The sequence below is a fragment of the Strongylocentrotus purpuratus genome, unplaced genomic scaffold, assembly GCF_000002235.5.
Source record: "Strongylocentrotus purpuratus isolate Spur 01 unplaced genomic scaffold, Spur_5.0 spur5_scaffold_9, whole genome shotgun sequence".
Lineage (NCBI taxonomy): Eukaryota > Metazoa > Echinodermata > Echinoidea > Camarodonta > Strongylocentrotidae > Strongylocentrotus > Strongylocentrotus purpuratus.
Window position 1 is genome coordinate 4,915,528 of NW_022145615.1, and position 18,111 is coordinate 4,933,638.

Below are 18,111 nucleotides of genomic sequence, written 5' to 3' on the forward strand. Positions count from 1 at the left end.
TCTCAGCTAGCTCTGTCTGTTTTGATCGTGAACATGGCGTCTACCACTCACAGCAACGGGGCTACGCCTTCCGCGAAGAGAATGCCCGATTTCTCAATTCTTAAGCAGTTGTCGAGAGAGCATCTAGTTCATCTGCTAGAGTCTGTGAGTTTGTGTTTTTCGATGATTTTAGCCATTTCAGAATATCATAAGTGTCTTTTTAAAGATAAATTCAACTTATAAAGCACACCATTTACAGCGAGTGGGACTGTAATGTAGATCTAGAGGAAATCTATGAATTAATCATGTGTGACTGTGACTACCGTGGAGTGTCTGTGACTGTGTCACTCTTTCACGGCTAAAATGCTAGCCTAGCTCTGTATTGTTTTTGCATGATGTTTGGTCAGAATTTTTCAGGACAGGTATCAATTATACCGGTAATCGTTATGAAGCCTAAAGTCAAGCATAATTTATGGGCACTTTGTCTTGGGAGTTTGGTGTTTTCTTTTTGTGATTTAAAAGTTAAAGCCAAGGGAGTGTATCATGGGAAATACTGGTTAACGCCATCTACGTCTTCTTTTGGACAACTGCATGTATACGAATGGACGAGATTAACTGGGTCAGTGCGCGCTAGCGTTCGCGAAACAAACTGAAGTTCTCCTCACAGTTGGTTTCGTGGATGTTGCACGGCACGAGAATTCTGCGATCGCGTTGTCCGTAGTCGTATTATACCCGATTGGCTCCGGGTAGGGCCACGGGAAAGACACAGTCTCGTCATGACACACTCCCTTTAATGTTAGATCTCCCTAGGGGAGGTACTCAGAGTTGATTTGGAGTTGGTTTGGATAGGGGTGTGCCATTGAAGCCTTGAATAGAGTCGTAACCTCTACTCATTTTTAATGGTTGTTTCGAGGGATTTTTACTCGAAATAAAGCCCATTTTCCACAATTTTCAAAAAATTGTGGAAGTTTTGAAAAAGCAGACCCATGTTTAATTAGGGAAATTGATGTTAAAAATGGGACCCATGTTTAGGGATTTTTCATGAAAAAGTGAACTATTAGAGCGGCACACCCCCGTATGTCTTAATATGCGAGTACCCCCCCCCCCCCCCCCCCACAAATTAACTCAAAATGTGGAACTTTGTTACCAGAGTAAAAGAGCTTTGCTCACCTTCCATGTCTTCCTGCTGATAATGAAGTGACATGCAATTTTTTTGCGACGATGGTATTTGCCTTCACTGATTGTTTGCAGTCTTGATCATGGCTGGAAAAAGGCAGATCTCGCTTTGCAAATTTGACGCTGACTTGAAGAAAATGGTGATTAGTGTATAAAGGCAAATGCTTTGATTGTTGAAATAAATAATTAAGTCAGTAAGGGCAAAGTCAATTACTATTGGCTTCTAGCATAGATTAATTAAAAAATGTCTTTTTTCTTTTTTCTTTTGTTTCAGATGCCGAACGGCAAAGATCTGGTGATTGAACCTGATTTAATGAGACCGCTGGATAGGATAGCCGGTGCACAACTCCTCAGGGTAATTAACTTCTTAGTCTTTTTCTTTAAATCCACTTTACAGTATAATTCCAAAAGCAGATGTAATTTAACCAATGCAAACTTGATGTCAAAGATTGTAAAAGGGTCACAATGCTTTCTTTGAACTTATCACATCAAAGTTGAAAAGGAAACAAAACATGATACTCCATATTCTTCAATGACATATTTCAAAGTTTATGGTTTTTATTCATGCACTGTGTAAAAATAAATAGTTTGTTTTTTACTGATTTTATCATTTGGCATTTACAAAAAGCTAATCCGTTTTGGATAAGAAATCTCTATTTCTGACAGTAACCTATGCGAAAATGTAACCTAAACCTAAACCAAAAGTCATTTCTTTCTTCCCATAGTAACTGTTCAGCTGTCATTTTCTAACTGCATTTCACCCTATTTTTATACTTTTTTGTTCAGAGCCATGGTGTTGAAAAGATCTTCAAATTAGATACAGACACACTAGCTGGGGGTGGATATGGGTAAGTTCTATTCTATACAGTGCATTAATATACATTTTTATTCTTGTAAAGTGAAAAAACTCTGATAACAGTCAAAGCTGATTTAAAGTTGCAGTCATTTAAAAAGTGTCATCTATTTTTGATAGATTTCAATATTCATTTATTTTGGGTACAGAATTCAAAAGAAAAAAAAGCTATGAAGAAAATTTAAAAAATCACATTCGTACTGAATGCATGTTAATATGAATAACAACATCTTTACTTCATTTCATAACACCATATGTAGTTTGATGGGAAAATCTAAACCATTGATACCTTATTTTCAAGTGTCTTCTGAGTAATATCCATTTAAATTGCATCTTTTTTGTTTTGTTATTGCAGACGAATGTACTTGGTTAGACCATCTGTTCCAGTTGTGAAGCAAATAGCAAGTAAGAACAATCACTATAAATATGTTTGGAAATTGGCTTGAGCCTTTGCATTCTAATCTGTAAATCATTAGTTAAAATGTTGAGTTTGATTTATGTTGTCTGTTTGTCTTTTATAACATTAAATTATGAACTCCTAAGTACAATTTAGATGGGAAATAACAGGAAATATATAAAAAGAAGTAACCCTAATCTCCAGTTTTTGAGACAGATACTTGTACTATTTTGTGCGTGTTCAAATAAGCTTTTGTTCAAATTTTGTTGACAGTTGCTATTCATTGCGAGTACATAATGAGTTGATAATACTGGTAAATAAGTATGTTTGTTCTTCTACTGCTTGCTTGGTCCACAATAACAGGGGAAAAGTTAAAATTTTGATACAGTGGAGCCTCATAAAAAAAAAATGAAAAAGATATAACAAGGTGATTAGCTGATCCCACTCTCTGTCCTTTATGTTTCTTTTTTCTTTTTTCAGTCCTAATAGAATATTTCTATAGAATTTGTGCGATGGATTTGTTTAAAATGAGTTTTAAGTGCATTTTGTTTTGCTCATTTCTCTCTTCTTCACAGGCCAGATTCGGAGTGATAAGATGAATGATAGACAGAGAAAATACTCCATTATATTTGTCCCAAGAAGGGTAATTACCACTAGAATATCTGTTTTCTTCTTATTATGTTTGTTTGTTGGTTGTTTTTATGGCATTCAGTCCAATTTGACTATTTACGCATAGACTAGTTCTTTAACTTACGTCGTGTCGAGGTAGTCAAGTTGTAATATAATTCCTGGCTTGGAAACTCTGTTCGCCTGTGCTTCGCTGGTCCACTGCTGGGGAATGTATCATCCCAGCCAACCCTGCTCCGTACATTGAGCAAGCTTATTGAATCACATAGTGAGGTCAACAATTCCTTCAATATGTACATGACTGAGCATTTTCAACTGTTACAATTTGAGCATATTGGTTATTATGTGTCAGACCTCAGATTATAACCCATCTAATGCCTAAGATATCTTCACTTTTCATAATCACGCTATGCACATTTATAAATATTTGTAGAAATATACAATGAACATGTACATGCAGTTTTTCCAGGAAACTGGCATGTATTGAAAGGCAAGAACTATGATTGCATTGAAGAATTGTAAATATCAATCTTGATTTCAATTTTTTCCAAATATTATATATTTATTAATGTAAGTCATGTTCCAACATGGATTGTACAAATGTAGGGTAATTTGTGGCTTGTGGAATGAAAACCTTAGTGCAGATTCACATTTATTCAATTTTTATTTCATTATAGCTTCACATTTGTGATCTGATTTTGGAGGAAGAAGGAGTCTTTGCAGGTAAAACAGTAATTTATAAAAAAAATAATCAGGAAATTAAAGGGATGGAGAGAGAGAGAGAGAGATGAGCAAAGAGAGAGAGAGAAAGAGAAAGATAGAGAAAAAAGATAGAGAGAAAGAGGGAGATAGAGAGAGAGAGAGAGAGAGAGAGAGAGGCAGGCAGACAGACAGACATATATAGAGAGAGGAGTGGATAAAGGAAGATATGTATACATGTAGGGAGAATTGTAAATAAGGAGCAGAGGGGGGGGGGGGGGGGGGGGGAGGCATGGGCATACCAAAAGCATTGAACATTACACATAGGGGCAGTTTAATGTATTCATAACCTATGTTTTGGTCAGAAAGTTACATGTTTTATTAACATCCCATTAAATCTAGATATAATGTCAGTGATGATGCTTTCCCAAAATTCCCTCAAGCAGGGCTCGCCTTGCGCCCGGGACTCATGGGCGCCTATAATCTAGGTCTTTTTATTATACGCCAAATGTCCTCTCCACCCAGGTGTTAAATGGGTACCCGGTAGGATGCGAAAGCTAATGTGGTTAGATTAGCAAGTGTGCACTTGTAAAAAAGACGCCTGGCTGGAATGCTCCCCAGGGAGTGGAGAATGTGCATACATTGTGTGCGGGTAAGACTGAATCCTATGACCGGGGTAATAATATATATATCTGTAAAGCGCTTTGAGAGGGCCTTCGGTCCTGAAAAGCGCTATATAAGAACTAACTATTATTATTATTATATACAATGCAACAAGGATTCTGCTACTTGAATTCATTTTAAAATAACACTTCATCTACCACACTATCTCTTTGCTCATGCTTATTTTCGTCTTATTTGTTGTATCTGTCCCGAGTCATTTGCCCTTTTTTTTTTACCCCCATAAGACACTCCATATTTGAAATATTGATTTCCTTTTTATACAGATGTTACGATGGAGGAGTTTCATTTAGATCTGTTTCCTCTGGACTATGACATCCTATCACTAGAGCTCCCAAACTTCTTCAGATGGTTCTTCCTTGTAAGTAACCATTTAGATTTAGGGGAAAAAGGTCTCGATAGTTTGTTGAAAATATTTGTGATTTATTATTATTCGAGAATAACTTTCACCATTTGATCAGGTTTCACTTTCCAAAAATTGTGGACGATGGTAATGAAAGTTCACTATATTCTGAAATTCATAGAATTTGTCTATTAATAATGTACTTTTTTAAAATGATATTAACCTTTTCTGTGTTTGAGTAGGTTTTATTTATTTAATAACTATTGCAACTGTGTTTCTATTTGATTTCAAAAAGCGTCTAAAATGTTTGTTGGGTCAGCCATAGTCCAATTATATCTGCTATGTATATTACATTAAGCAACTGGTAAAAGGACCAAATGGAACATAATGTGGTATTATAGTTGGTGGTGTAAGTATCTTTCCACTCCTCTATAAAGTGAAAGAAATGAATCACATAATGGTACACATCCTTTACACAGTAGCAGTATTGAAGGTGACAATATATAATATTTGTTGTCATAGGATGGTGACCAGACATGGATCTATTCAGTATCTACATCCTTAGTGAACATACAAGCCTTGTATGGGACCATACCTTATGTGTTTATTCTCTATGTTTGTTTGTTTGTTTTTAGGATGGTGACCAAACATGGATTCATTCAGTATCTACATCCTTAGTGAACATACAAGCCTTGTATGGGACCATACCTTATGTGTTTATTCTCTATGTTTGTTTGTTTGTTTATAGGATGGTGACCAAACATGGATTCATTCGGTATCTACATCATTAGTGAACATCCAAGCCTTGTACGGGACCATATCTTATGTGTTTATTCTCTATGTTTGTTTGTTTGTTTATAGGATGGTGACCAAACATGGATTCATTCAGTATCTACATCCTTAGTGAACATACAAGCCTTGTACGGGACCATACCTCACATCTACTACCAAGGGAGGTGCTCTAAGGTAAGATGTGACGTATCATTGATATATCATCTGTTTGGAGCCAGAAGGATGTTAACTCTGTAAAAGCATTGAGTTTTCATTCAATTCAAATGATTTTATTTCTCATGCAAAACATAATACAATGAATAATTATATTACAAACATATGCAATGAAACAACAAATATAATAGAAAAAAGCACGAGAAAAGAGGAACTAACTAGAAGCAGAGCTTGTTGAAGTGTTAGTTCCTTGTTGCTGTTTCACATTCTAACATGAACAAAGTATGCTTAGAAAATCAATAAATAGAAAAAAAATGTAGCTAAGAAATTAAAAATTTCGGGGGGAAAAAATAAAACAGAGGAAAAATGGAGGATAATAGTACAAGGCAAAAAGAAAGAAAGATACAAAAAAGGGAAAATTAATAATTACAAAAGCTCTAGAAAAAGGAGTTATCACCCTTCTGGCTCTCAGCAGACGATCCATGCTTGTTAATTCTTTTGTTTAACCTTTTTCACACATTTTTGATTCATGGTTACTAAGTCAGGCAGCTGACAGAGGGCCAAAAAGAAGATTCCATTGATTTGAGTAACTTCTTCCAGCATGTAGTAGTTTCTTTCGCTTCCAGGAATGGGACCCAACAATAGAAATGAGCAAGTTTCCTGTGAAGTCTTCAAAATGCCATCCTATATTCCACTTGACTTATGCTAGGTTTACATTATGTTCCCGTCGGCCAGGGCAGCCCCGTTTGCCCGAAACGTAGTGTCACGTTTTTGTTGCGTTCACCCCGTTTTACTATGGCCTACTAGGTTTCTCATCCGCACCGTGACTGCCGTGGCAAATATTTTGACAGTTTAAAAATCTGGCACGGCAATCACGGCCTGTCACGTTTGCCCATTCTGTGCCCCCGCGTTGTCTCACATCCATCCTGTTTTGTCCAATATGTCCGGAGGCCTGAAACGTGATTGCCATGGCCGCGGGAACATAATGTAAACCTAGCATAACTCTGAATATTAGCATGTTAATGCATTTGATTACAGAAGCTATTAAGCATGCAGTGACATTGACAAACATTGATCCACCACTGCTGCTTCCAAGTACATTAAAACCTTAAACAGCCAACCTCATGAGCTCATGCAAACTTGTCAAAGCAATACTAGTTGTTTGTATGAAACGTTGAAAGATGGTATGATATCACAATAGACGGGTTTACTATTCAAATTTATGGATGTTTCTTTCCTGGGGACCTAGTGACAAGTTATACCATTAACCTGTTATTAGTGAATGAGCTACACTACTTGGAATCCAGTCTGCATACATTACTTGTTGCTATGTCGGGCAAGCTTTCAGGTTGTCAAGAACAACCTTTGTTTGAAAAGTATGTGTATAATTTGAATTTGAAACCCGTCTATTGTGATGGTATAAATAGCAAGTGCATGTGCCTTATCCATCTAATCGGGGTCGTGGCGTGCGCCTGTAATCCAGCTAACAGTGGAAGTTACAAACTGATTCAGCCGAGAACACAGGTTCGAAACTGAGTCACGTCTTTCGGATGGTGACGTTAAAGGTAAGTCCCCAGACGTAAATAATCATATCTGATTGATACACGTCTGTAAAAACTCGATTACACACACACTTTATCCATCTTTTGCCACTTGATTCACTTTTGACAAATCTTTGTGTAGATGGTGTGGGAGATGATGAACACCTTACAGTCCCTTCAGGGAACTCAGCTGAAAGCCCCCGTCAAGAATGAGATCGGCCACCTCTTCTTGATTGACAGGGAGACTGACATGGTCACGCCCATGTGTACGCAGACCACCTACGAGGGCCTCGTGGATGAGACCTTTGATATCAGCAGCGGTGAGTACATAATGGAAAATCCAACAACAAGTTTACCAAAGCTGTGACATCATAAAAATCTATTTTTAGAATTTCTCAATTATTACTTTATTTTCCAAAAGAGCACAAAAATAATGTCTGAATGTCGAAAAGCAATTGAGTATGTTAAGTATTGGCTGAGATATGACCATCTTAATAAATAGATTTCCTATAGGAACTCAAGTGTTATTTTGCTCTGGTTCATAATATTACGAACCAGAGCAAAATAACACTGAGGTTTTTGATGACGTCACACTTCACCACTCTATAGGTCAAATTTTTAAATCCTTAATAATCTCGACCAAAGAGTCGCATTTTGACACCTTAAAATAGCCTTATTGCGCGGCTTTCTTGCAATGACCATGTAACAACTTCTGATTATTCTTTTTAATTGTTATAATGCGGTATACATGAACAAATCTAAACAATATATCTAATTCCCTCTTTAATTCTTGCAGCAATTAAAAAAAACATCTAAATGTAACTATATTTGTTCTTTCACTTTTCGATAGGTTTTTGTGAGTTTGGACCTGAAGTGACCGGCGGGAAACCTCTTAGATTACTTCTCACTGTTGAAGACCAGGTAAATACGGCTATACGGTCTGTTCACAGCCAGAAGGGTGCTAAACTCTGTGTATGAGGAAATGTCTTTCTGGCTCCAAGTTTATGATACATAAGCTTGTTGTAAATTATGCAAGAGATGACTTTGGCTGGGAAACGCGTGTTACACCAAAATGAAATTGTATCCAAAAGGTTAAAATCCTATTAAAAATGGTATTGAAGCAAGGGAAAGTGTTTCAATGTTTTTGGAACTAGTGTTTCTCTGTAAGTCGAGCTTCATTATTTTCTAGATGTTGTTGATTGTACTTTGACATTAAATTTCACCATGTTATGGCACAAATTTCTCCCTGTTCAGTATTGTAAATTCTGAGTGCAGAATATTTAAGCAAATAGAAATTATAATATAATCTGATAAATTGTGCTGGAGAGACATGTAAGTGCTTGCATTTGAGTGTAATGTGATATATTATTTTCATTCTAAGCTCTTTGAAGACATACGCAATCGTCACATCTCAAATGTCTTCACCTATCTGAGTACTACGGCAAAGATGGTACAGACAGGATACAATGTAAGTACATGTACATCCAAATCTGCCATAGTGTCCTCCTGTGTATAGAGGACGCAAGTAGCTATAAGTAGTGCAGTCCCGCTTTGATAGACATTTATCTTGTTCTCTCCAAGTGTCCTTGTCATGAGTGACGTAAGAGAAGTCCCCATCGTTAGTTTGAAATTAATTTTTTGTTATGTCTGTATAATTTGCCATCATTTACCGGTATCGTTTTTTATAAACACTTTGTACTACTCTGCAATTGCAGATGACTTTCTAGGTTCTCATTGTTTGTAAATATTCTTTCTCTTAGATTGATCGGTAAAGAATGTTGGCTTCAAAAAAAGATTAAAATATATCTATATTGGTAAATAAAATTTGATTTATGAATGTGATTTATTCTTATGAAAATCCAATCTTGATTTTGATTCCTTGTTTTGATTGGAAGAAGATAAATCCTATGAAGAGATTTATGAGTTTGAAAAAATTTAAACTATGTAGATGACATCATGTCAGTTGAAGGTTTGAAGGTTTGAAGGTTTAGAAAGTCAAGATCATTGTCACTTCTGTTGTCAAGAACAAATTTTTTATTTTTTTATTTGCAGAAAGGAAGACAGTTGAATTCTGTGACCGACATGAAGACGTTTGTACAGTCTGAACTGAAGGACCTCAAGCAGAAATACAAGTCACTTACAATACGTAAGCAATATTTTGTTCAGATTTCCCCAATTATTTTTATTTACGATATATAGTTTGACCTCATGCATGGCATTGTTTTCTGCCAAGTTTTGCACATTATTGTTCGATGTGTATGCATTATGTTGATCTAAACAAATTAAAACACACTCAAACCGGGTGAGATTAGGCTTGCATTTAAATAGGATGTGAGTGCAACTTGCCATGTATTACCAGGTATTTCCCGTAATGCATATTTTGAGGGTCTTTACATAAATGGAAATAAATGATTTGAACAACGATAAAAATCATAAAATATAAGCTCCAGGGATTTATATACACTGCAATAATCTGTCTTTACGTCTATCAGCTAACTTGTGTATTCTTACTTTTGAGGTCCTGCATATCGAGAGGGTTAATCATTTGTTATACCCATCTTCTCCAACAGACGTTGGAGCTTGTGAAGTCATCATGAATAAGACAAACACCCAGCTAGACTTTGACGAGCACCTACAAACAGAGCATGGTGAGTGTATGCTCATTTAGCACCCAATTAGGATCAAACATAAATTCTGTGTATTCGCACATTATAGCAAGCGTTAACATGAGTTAATGAGATGAGTTTCCTTTTCCTGTATTATCTTTCTGACACATATTGGTTTTTGTATTATCTTCTTTTTTGTGATCTCATAATGTATATTTGTCATTGTACACTTCTTTGTTTTATTTGATTCTGCTGTGACATGATCTTTGTTATTGTTCAACCGGTGGAAAAAGAATTTTTCTGTTGTATGACAAAGGATTCAATGATTTCAATTCTATCCAATGTTCTTTAAATGCTGTGCACAATAATTTTTCTAGGTTTTCTACTATCACCCAAAAATGATATTTATTTAACATCAATGGTGTTACCACCAAACAGTGACATATCCAAATCTTGGCCTCATGGAAGGGGGGGGGGGGGAGTATCTGCATACTCTGCATGGTGAGATGCTGCTATATTCAACACCCATCAGAGGTTGTATAAGGTTGTGACAATGTTGTGCATAAGTTCTCACAATTTTCTACTGCAGACCAAAAATATATGCCACAGGTTTTGTTGACACAGTTATAAAATATTTAGATACTGAATCATTTGGTTATTTATGGAGCCAACATTGAATGTGCCTGTATTATACATATCTAATTATATGATGAATAAAATTACTGCAATAGGTGATTCATTAACTACTAAGAAAGGAACATAACACATGTCAGTTTTTTGGTTTACACTAGAATCCATTAGACAGCTTTGCTAAAAGCCTGACACATTTTGTAAAAAGATAAAATAGAAATTTAGAATAAATGTATATTTTTTGAAAAAAATGATATTTATTGTGATGTACATGTATGTCCTTAAAAGATTACTATTTGTTATTTTCTAATTTTATGTGTAGGAATGCTTGATGGATCAAATATGAAAGATAACTACACATTTGTGGAGGAACAAATAGACAAGCAGGTAAGAAATATATCATGCATCATCAAATTGAATATGATATTTTATATCATTATATATTTTTTCATAAACATGTATGCCACATTATGGAGATTTGTCAGGGTATATTGTCTTTTAAAAACTGTATGATTTTGACCTTTGCTAATTAGTAGGTTCTCCTTTATCAAAGTTGACAGCGAGGTCAGGTTTGTCCTTTTTAAAGAAGATTGATCTGATAATTTTATTATTTTATTCCACCATTTGCTTAAAATAATAAGATCCTTACTGAATAAGTTTAACTAATTTTCCTATTCAAGTCAATGTTGTTCTTTCTTCATATGTACTCAATTCAGCAAAGACCTGTTCAATATTTCTACACTTTTACCTTTCTGTTCTTTTTCTTGTGTGCTGTATCAGAGTGAGATATTCAAGGTTGGTGTGTAATTGTGTTATGAAGCATGATAGTTGGATGCAATAAAGTACATTCTTAACCACATATGTGGCAGTGTCTCCGTTGAATGCATGAAAGACTTGAATATGTGTTTGTTTTTTGTTTTTTGTTTTTTTAATTCTATGAAATCCTTGTGTATGTGTATGTGTTCATATGATTTTATTTTATTTGATCTCTTTTCTATGAATTCAGTAGGATTTTATGCAGATTTTTTAAATTGATTGTACGACGCATACTTCATAGACAATTGCTCCACAGTCAATATTCTACATGCACTGAATCCTTGCATTTAAACCCTGGATCAAATGTTATGCCTAACCCTAACCCGAAACCTAACCCCGAAACCCAGTAGCAAATATTAACCCTAATCCAATATCTTGGATTTAACAAAGCCTGGAGCAAGTGCCTTAATACCACTGATGTTGATTACCTCTCTAGAAAGTTGAAATACATTCTGCTGGATGTTTGTTACATGCAGTGCAAATAGGAATGTAGTAGTGCTGCTTGTGCTTGTTATTGCATGCAAGTTCTTTTCTTTCGTGAAAACTGTTCAGAATGTTTAGCTGTTTGGAAATTACATGTCTGTGAAGTTTTGGTGCCTGTGATAGTATCTCTGTTTTAATTCACTTTGATGGTTCCCCGTTTCATGGAACCATAGTCAAAAGATCCTGCTCACTTCAGGAACAGAGATTTAGCATCTCAGTGCGTTTTAAAGCCCGTCTGTACAAGTTTGGCCAGGAGGGATTAGACCACCCAGTGTGGTCACTGACAGGTGGCTATCTCATCAACTCAGCTCTCATAACATAAGAAAAAGAGGATCATGGGGGACCAACGGACACCGCTTAGGCGTTGTTTTCTATATAGAGGATGCAAGTAGCTACAAGTAGTACAGTGGGGCTTTAAGGAGCTCTTTCGAATAACAGCATGAGATGATTTCCCAAGCACACCTTTGAAATAGCCCGCTTTTTCATCTTCACTGCAAATTAGCTCGGGCAATTTCAATTCTGCCCATCTCTGAATAAGGAGCTAATGATTGGAAATTTGCCTCATAGGTCCAAGAGACAGTTGGAATCAATCTCCACCTCACTCCAAATGAAAGCAAGCATTATATAAGTACTCTTTGAGCTGCCCAGTATCAATAGTGATGCTAGTTTGAGCAGCTGTAAATTTTTCTGGCATTTTATTCTTTGAAGCCATCCCCTCGGCCTCCCCTCACCATCCCCTCCCTCTAAAAACGGGGTGGGGTATAAACTTGTGCTGCATAATTCTGTGTCCCACTATATCAATGAAAGTCAAGTCAACAATATTGGTATCTATACACAGTATTTTGCATTTTACTTCTATGGTTTTATTGAAATGCAATTAATGGAACTGATTTTTCTCCTTTATGTAATATACATTTTAAGACTTTTCTCATTCTCTCTCTCTTTGGTATAGATGAGTTTGGTGAGAACCCTTAGATTGATGTGCCTACTTTCACTAACCCAGAATGGTGAGTTTAAAGATTAGTTTGAGTTCTGGTAAAAATGAAAATAAAAATTCATTTAATTGTTTCTACTAGTTTATGATTTAGAAATATTAGTTTTTACTCTAATTTGGAAGAAAATTATAGCAATTTCAACAAACAAAAAAAAACAATTTCCTCATATTCTAAATATCAGTTATGCAAACATTTGTTCAAGTTTTTAGAGAAGAGTTAACTCTTAACAAAAAAGGAAAACGTATTAACATCTTCACCTCTACCTAAAAACACTTGTTTTCACAAAACTCAATAAAAACAACACATTTTCTTTCAGGTCTGCCTAGCAAGGAATATCAGACGTTACAGAGGCACTTTCTTCAGAGCCACGGGTACGAGTACATGCTGACCTTCGCCAACCTGAAGAAGCTAGGTCTGTTTGTTGAGCAGCAGCCTGTAGAGATCAGCATGGGTAAGATGTCCGTGTCAGGGGTCACCACCAAGATCAGCGGCGTAGCTGATAAAGCCATGAAGAGGGCGGGCTTCAGGCTGCTCTCAAGGAAACTCAACTTGGTATGTTTATCTGTATTCTCAAATTGAGACTGGTTTGATTTGGTTTGGGTTTGGTTTGATGATTTCTTACCCGAGTGGTAATGAGTATGCTTTTTAGTAAGCAACCAGGGGACCTACAGCTTTAAGTCCATTCTGAGGGACGTGGTTTCGAACTCAGGACTTTCCAGTCATGAGACCATTGCTTTCAATATGAGCACTCCTAAATGGCTGGATGGGTTGGTACAAGAATATTTCCTTCTTTGTTTTATAACTATCAAAAAGAAAGAAAGAAAAAAAATGATAAAACTGAATATGCTTCTTACGTTAACATCTTACACTTTTTTCACTTAAATTGATTAGATTTTTAATTAGGCAATATTTATTGAATGAATTATATATCGGTATGTTTCTGTCATTCACTTTTTAATTTTTTAGATCCCTAAGGCTTCAGAAGTGAATCTCAAAGATCCTAATGACATGTCCTACGTATTCAGCGGTGCCTATACCCCCATGACTTGTCGGCTAGTAGAACAGGTAAAAACCATCTCTTGGCTGTTCTTCCATTGGGTAGGCCCACACACCAGAGAATTCTGACTGTCATCTTCTCCATTCCTCTGGGAATTTGTCTTTCTCGTTTTGTTTAGTTCTGTTTTTGTGTGTATTTATTGATACATTTCCTTTTGAATACATTTCTCCTTTAAAGAAAAGTTTGCATCGCAAATCTATATTTATATTTCCAGCAGTTTAAATAAATCTTTCAACTTTCTGATTATTTTCATTAATAAATGGCTCTTTATTTAGTGATCATCTTCAATTTGTTCTATGTTCTGTCTTTTGTTGGTTTAGACCTTATTACAATTCTTTTCTTCATGTACCTACATGTACGTTTATCTTTCTGTAGGGTACATTGCTATCCGTCTTGTTACCCATTCAATTCCTCTTTTGCTTTCTTCAAGTTTCTTTCTTTATTCACTCCCTTCAATACTTCTTCATAGATGACTAATCTCACCAGCTATCTTCTTTCATTTCTCTCTACAAATACCTCTACAAACTGTCCCAACATTTCTGTGTTCTTAGCGCCTGAGTCTAGAGTTTGTTTGCTTATCTATCTTTATATTGGTAACATAAAATGGAGTGCAAACATCATTATCTATTTATCAGATTTTGTCTTTTGGAGGTATAATAGAATTGTCTATTTGCTTTACCAAGAGATTGATCATGCTGCTTTGTGCATTACCCATATTCCAGTTTCCCTTTAACTGACATGTGTAGCTCGTACAAACAATCTGTACATGTGTAGTGGATTTAAAGTAAATTACTTTTCAAATTGTACTGGTATGTCCAAAAAATGAATAGAATTCGGCTCAACTGTAGAATACCCCACTCCACATCAGTATTTGGGTGGTGGGTCAGGGTTAGAATTAATATTAGGATTAGAGCTATGGTCAGTGGAAGGATTAATATATGGATTAGAGTAAGGATCAGAGGTAGGATCGATATTAGGATAAGAAATTGATTTGAGGTCAGGGTTGTGGTTAGTACTTACGCGATAGGATATTCTGCAGATGTACCGAGAATTTTGATTACGGAACTTGTATTTGCTGTATGTTACCTGTGAATACTGATAACGTGCAGTCCTTTCCGGTTCCTACATCCTTCCATCTCATTCTTCATTATGTTCCGTTTACTAAAGGTACTTGCAAGAGGAAGTTGGGCTAGCCTTGATGATGTCACCAAGCTATTACCAGGACCATCATATGCCACTCATAAATCAACATCAGTAAAAGGTATTGTATTCAAAACGTCAAACCAAATCTGTCCCAAAGCTATTTCTAGGACAATCATATAAATGCCACACTCAAGTAAAAAGTTAATAATAATAATATTCCGCTTTTATATAGCGCCCAATACATTGATACAACGATGTGTCTAACGCTCTACAGATATATTATTACCCCGGTCATCGGATTCAGGCTTACCCGCAGTCCTGCACACAATGTATGCACACTCTCCACTCTCGGGGAGCATTCCTGCCAGTCACTATTTTACAATGGTGCTCTTGCTCATCCAACCACATTAACTTTTGCATCTAAACACTCCATTCAAATCTGTCTCAAGGCTAGTATTATCGTGTGTGTTGGTGATCTCCAACTTATTGATAATAGAACAAATCTTAAAATTTTAATGGAAAAAGTTCAGAATACATAGAAAGCAAATGTACCTTTAATTCCATAGAGAATCAGAGCTGATCTTCTGTGCAGGTCTTGTACTAGTTAATCGCACAATCATTTTTGTTTGTTGATTACCTCTTGTATGTAGCATAGGTCGATGGACATTCTTCAATGTAGAACACATTTTTGTAACAGGGTTGATGCTTCTTGCCCAACTGTTGATTTATTTAAGTTTTGAACGTTTGCTGTCTTCTATGATTAAGCATGAATGCATATTCAATATTTTCAGGTCATACCGGTAGCAGCTCTGTGACTGGTCCTCCATCAGAGAGAGTCGTGATGGTTTACTTCTTAGGCGGCTGCACATTCGCTGAAATCAATGCCCTGAGGCTACTAGGGAAAATGAAGAGTAAGTCTCTTGTAAAATTAATACTGGTAATTGCTGCGTAATGAAAGGATTTCCTGTGACGGTGGAATTTTTGCAGAAAGAAATGTTGGTGTTGCAATATTCATTGATGTGTCAGATGTGCTTCGAAAGCACCTTTACTGGTCACTAAGGCTTCATGATGAAATTTCTACACAATAGTTAATTAATACCTCCGTTAATTCATTTAACTCAAATAAATTGCAATTATTTTTTATTTATTTGTTTAGTTTTATTTTTTATTTATTTGTTTAGTTTTGTCTTCTTTTCCAATATAAATGACACATTTATTGATACAAACATGAGGTTATGTTATAAATTTATTACTTTTTATACTCCCCCACAACATTGACATTAATTTGTTTGTAGTCTACTATTATTCTTTATATACCTCACTTAAGAAATCCAGCCATCTGATTGGTCAAAATTGCATTCATAAACTTCAACTATTCCTGTAAAATTGCCGGTAAAATTCCAAACCCATGTAATAGTTCTAAAAACCCAGTTACCATGGTTACTGGGAAAATAGTTCAGTCTTGGTGAAATACCCATAGGTTCACATGTTAAAATGGTCTGAGCGATCGAGGATACCGTACGTGTGCGATGAATTGGTCGGTAATTTCAATACAATTGAATCTCGATCGATCTTACCGACAATTTTATCTTGCATTGTTGACATGAAGACGAAAATAAACTTCCAAAAACATAGATCTTGATCTAAGTTCGTGCCAATGCATTGCAAAAGTAAAAGAAGGGCCTGTTTAATGGAGCTGCCGCGAAGCATCAAGCACGCGAAGCCGTTTTCAATCCATTTTAATGTATAAATAAGAGAAAACTGCTAATTATGGTATAAGTGCGCGATGGCCGAACGGTCTAAGGCTGTGATTGTAGTCACATCATCGTTGGTACGCAAGAGATCGAATCCCATCTTCGACAAAATTTTAAAAAAATATATATATATTTTTTAGTCTACTCTCAAAGATACACTCATAAAAAAACAATCGTGCAAACAAACTAGATAAAGGCCAAGATGGTGTCATAAGTTGACTCTTTTTTTTCCCGGCATATAAAAGTATTAATGACTGCTTTAATATTCGAGAAATAGTTGTTTTTATACGCTCTTGGGAAGGTTACAATTGGGCTATTGCCCGAGGCATGCCTCGGGCAATAGCACAATTCTAACCTTCCCTTGAGCATATAAAAACAACTATTTCTCTCAAAGCAGTCATTAATACTATAGTATTTCTGCTTTTGTTTTTGTCAATTTTTTTTCTTCCTATCTTTTATTATGTCATTAATGTGTTGAATAATTTTTATGTATATCATGTATATTGTTTTGTTATTTTTATAGAAATGTGGAAAATAAATCAATTAAATTCAATTCAATTCAATTACAGATTCATGTTTGTAATATGTATTGCTAATCACATAAACCCAAAACTCTGAAAATACCTCAACAACTTTTACATGATGCGATTTCTGCTACTTCTTTCCAGATTACACATTCATCATTGCCACCACATCCGTTACCAATGGCAACAAGCTGATGGCATCTATCAAGGAGTCTTGCTGATCCAATGTGAGATGCAGCTTGATGGACAACCAACTGCAACAGGTTCTGAACATCATGCAGAGGGCTTCATGAAGGAAAATGTACAACTCACTGCAGAGGGCCTTCTGTGATGATACTTTGTTCTTACAAGATCCTCTCCAAATATTAGTTCAGTCTGAGGGTTTGTAAACCCATTCATTAAAAGAACCAGATGGTTTCTGTCCAATAAACTTATAGAAATTAGAGAATTCTGCGGTCAAGAGCTTAACAATACCCAGTAATAAAGTGAAAGCCCCTTCAAGGCCAATTGAGACATGAGGCAGTTAACTGCATCAAAACTGATGCTTCAAATTATAATGATAGAAGATAATTAGTATCCTTCAAATATGTGTATTTTATTGTCAGTTGGCATGTGTGGGATGATTTACAAAAAGTTATTTTACCGGAAGAGCCCTATTCCTGCCAAATTTTTGTCATACTTGTTGAAATATGAGCATATCAACAGATATTTCATGTCTGGTGTTAGTGTATAAGTAGTATCATCTATTTACGCAGCTCTTAAAAGTAAAGACCAGTTTTGGAAATGCCCCCCTCTCAAAAAATGAAATGGAAGGTCTTGTTACCAATCATGTGAAAGAATATGTTTTGACTAATAGGTGATG

At 35.7% G+C, this 18,111-nt stretch overlaps 1 protein-coding gene and 1 long non-coding RNA gene across 3 annotated transcripts; one reads left to right on the forward strand and one right to left on the reverse strand.

The window, feature by feature from the left end:
- LOC584922 (vacuolar protein sorting-associated protein 33B) lies at positions 1–18,111 on the forward strand. Of its 2 annotated transcripts, XM_030977167.1 has the most exons (21): positions 1–144; positions 1,430–1,510; positions 1,942–2,003; positions 2,364–2,413; positions 2,981–3,048; positions 3,710–3,755; positions 4,679–4,773; positions 5,617–5,721; positions 7,384–7,561; positions 8,092–8,162; positions 8,623–8,709; positions 9,294–9,387; positions 9,812–9,889; positions 10,800–10,864; positions 11,258–11,272; positions 12,729–12,783; positions 13,088–13,323; positions 13,738–13,836; positions 14,996–15,089; positions 15,763–15,882; positions 17,394–18,111. In XM_030977167.1, the coding sequence occupies exons 1-21, from the start codon at positions 34–36 to the stop codon at positions 17,468–17,470; spliced, it is 1,887 nt and encodes a 628-aa protein (XP_030833027.1). In that variant the 5' UTR covers positions 1–33; the 3' UTR covers positions 17,471–18,111. The 2 variants fall into 2 exon arrangements, with proteins under 2 accessions (XP_030833027.1, XP_030833028.1); XM_030977168.1 differs by lacking the exon at positions 11,258–11,272.
- On the reverse strand, positions 5,370–5,721 carry LOC115920702. Its single transcript, XR_004062473.1, has 2 exons — positions 5,690–5,721; positions 5,370–5,463 (listed from the first exon to the last, which is right to left on the reverse strand). It is a non-coding gene; the product is annotated as an uncharacterized LOC115920702 (long non-coding RNA).

What these genes read in the sequence shown, in the direction of transcription:
- LOC584922 (XM_030977167.1), top strand. Translation starts at nt 34, where the DNA reads ATGGCGTCTACCACTCACAGCAACGGGGCTACGCCTTCCGCGAAGAGA. An exon ending in ACTTTCACTAACCCAGAATG is followed by an intron (nt 12,784 to 13,087) that starts GTGAGTTTAAAG and finishes ATTTTCTTTCAG; the next exon opens with GTCTGCCTAGCAAGGAATAT. An exon ending in GCTACTAGGGAAAATGAAGA is followed by an intron (nt 15,883 to 17,393) that starts GTAAGTCTCTTG and finishes ACTTCTTTCCAG; the next exon opens with ATTACACATTCATCATTGCC.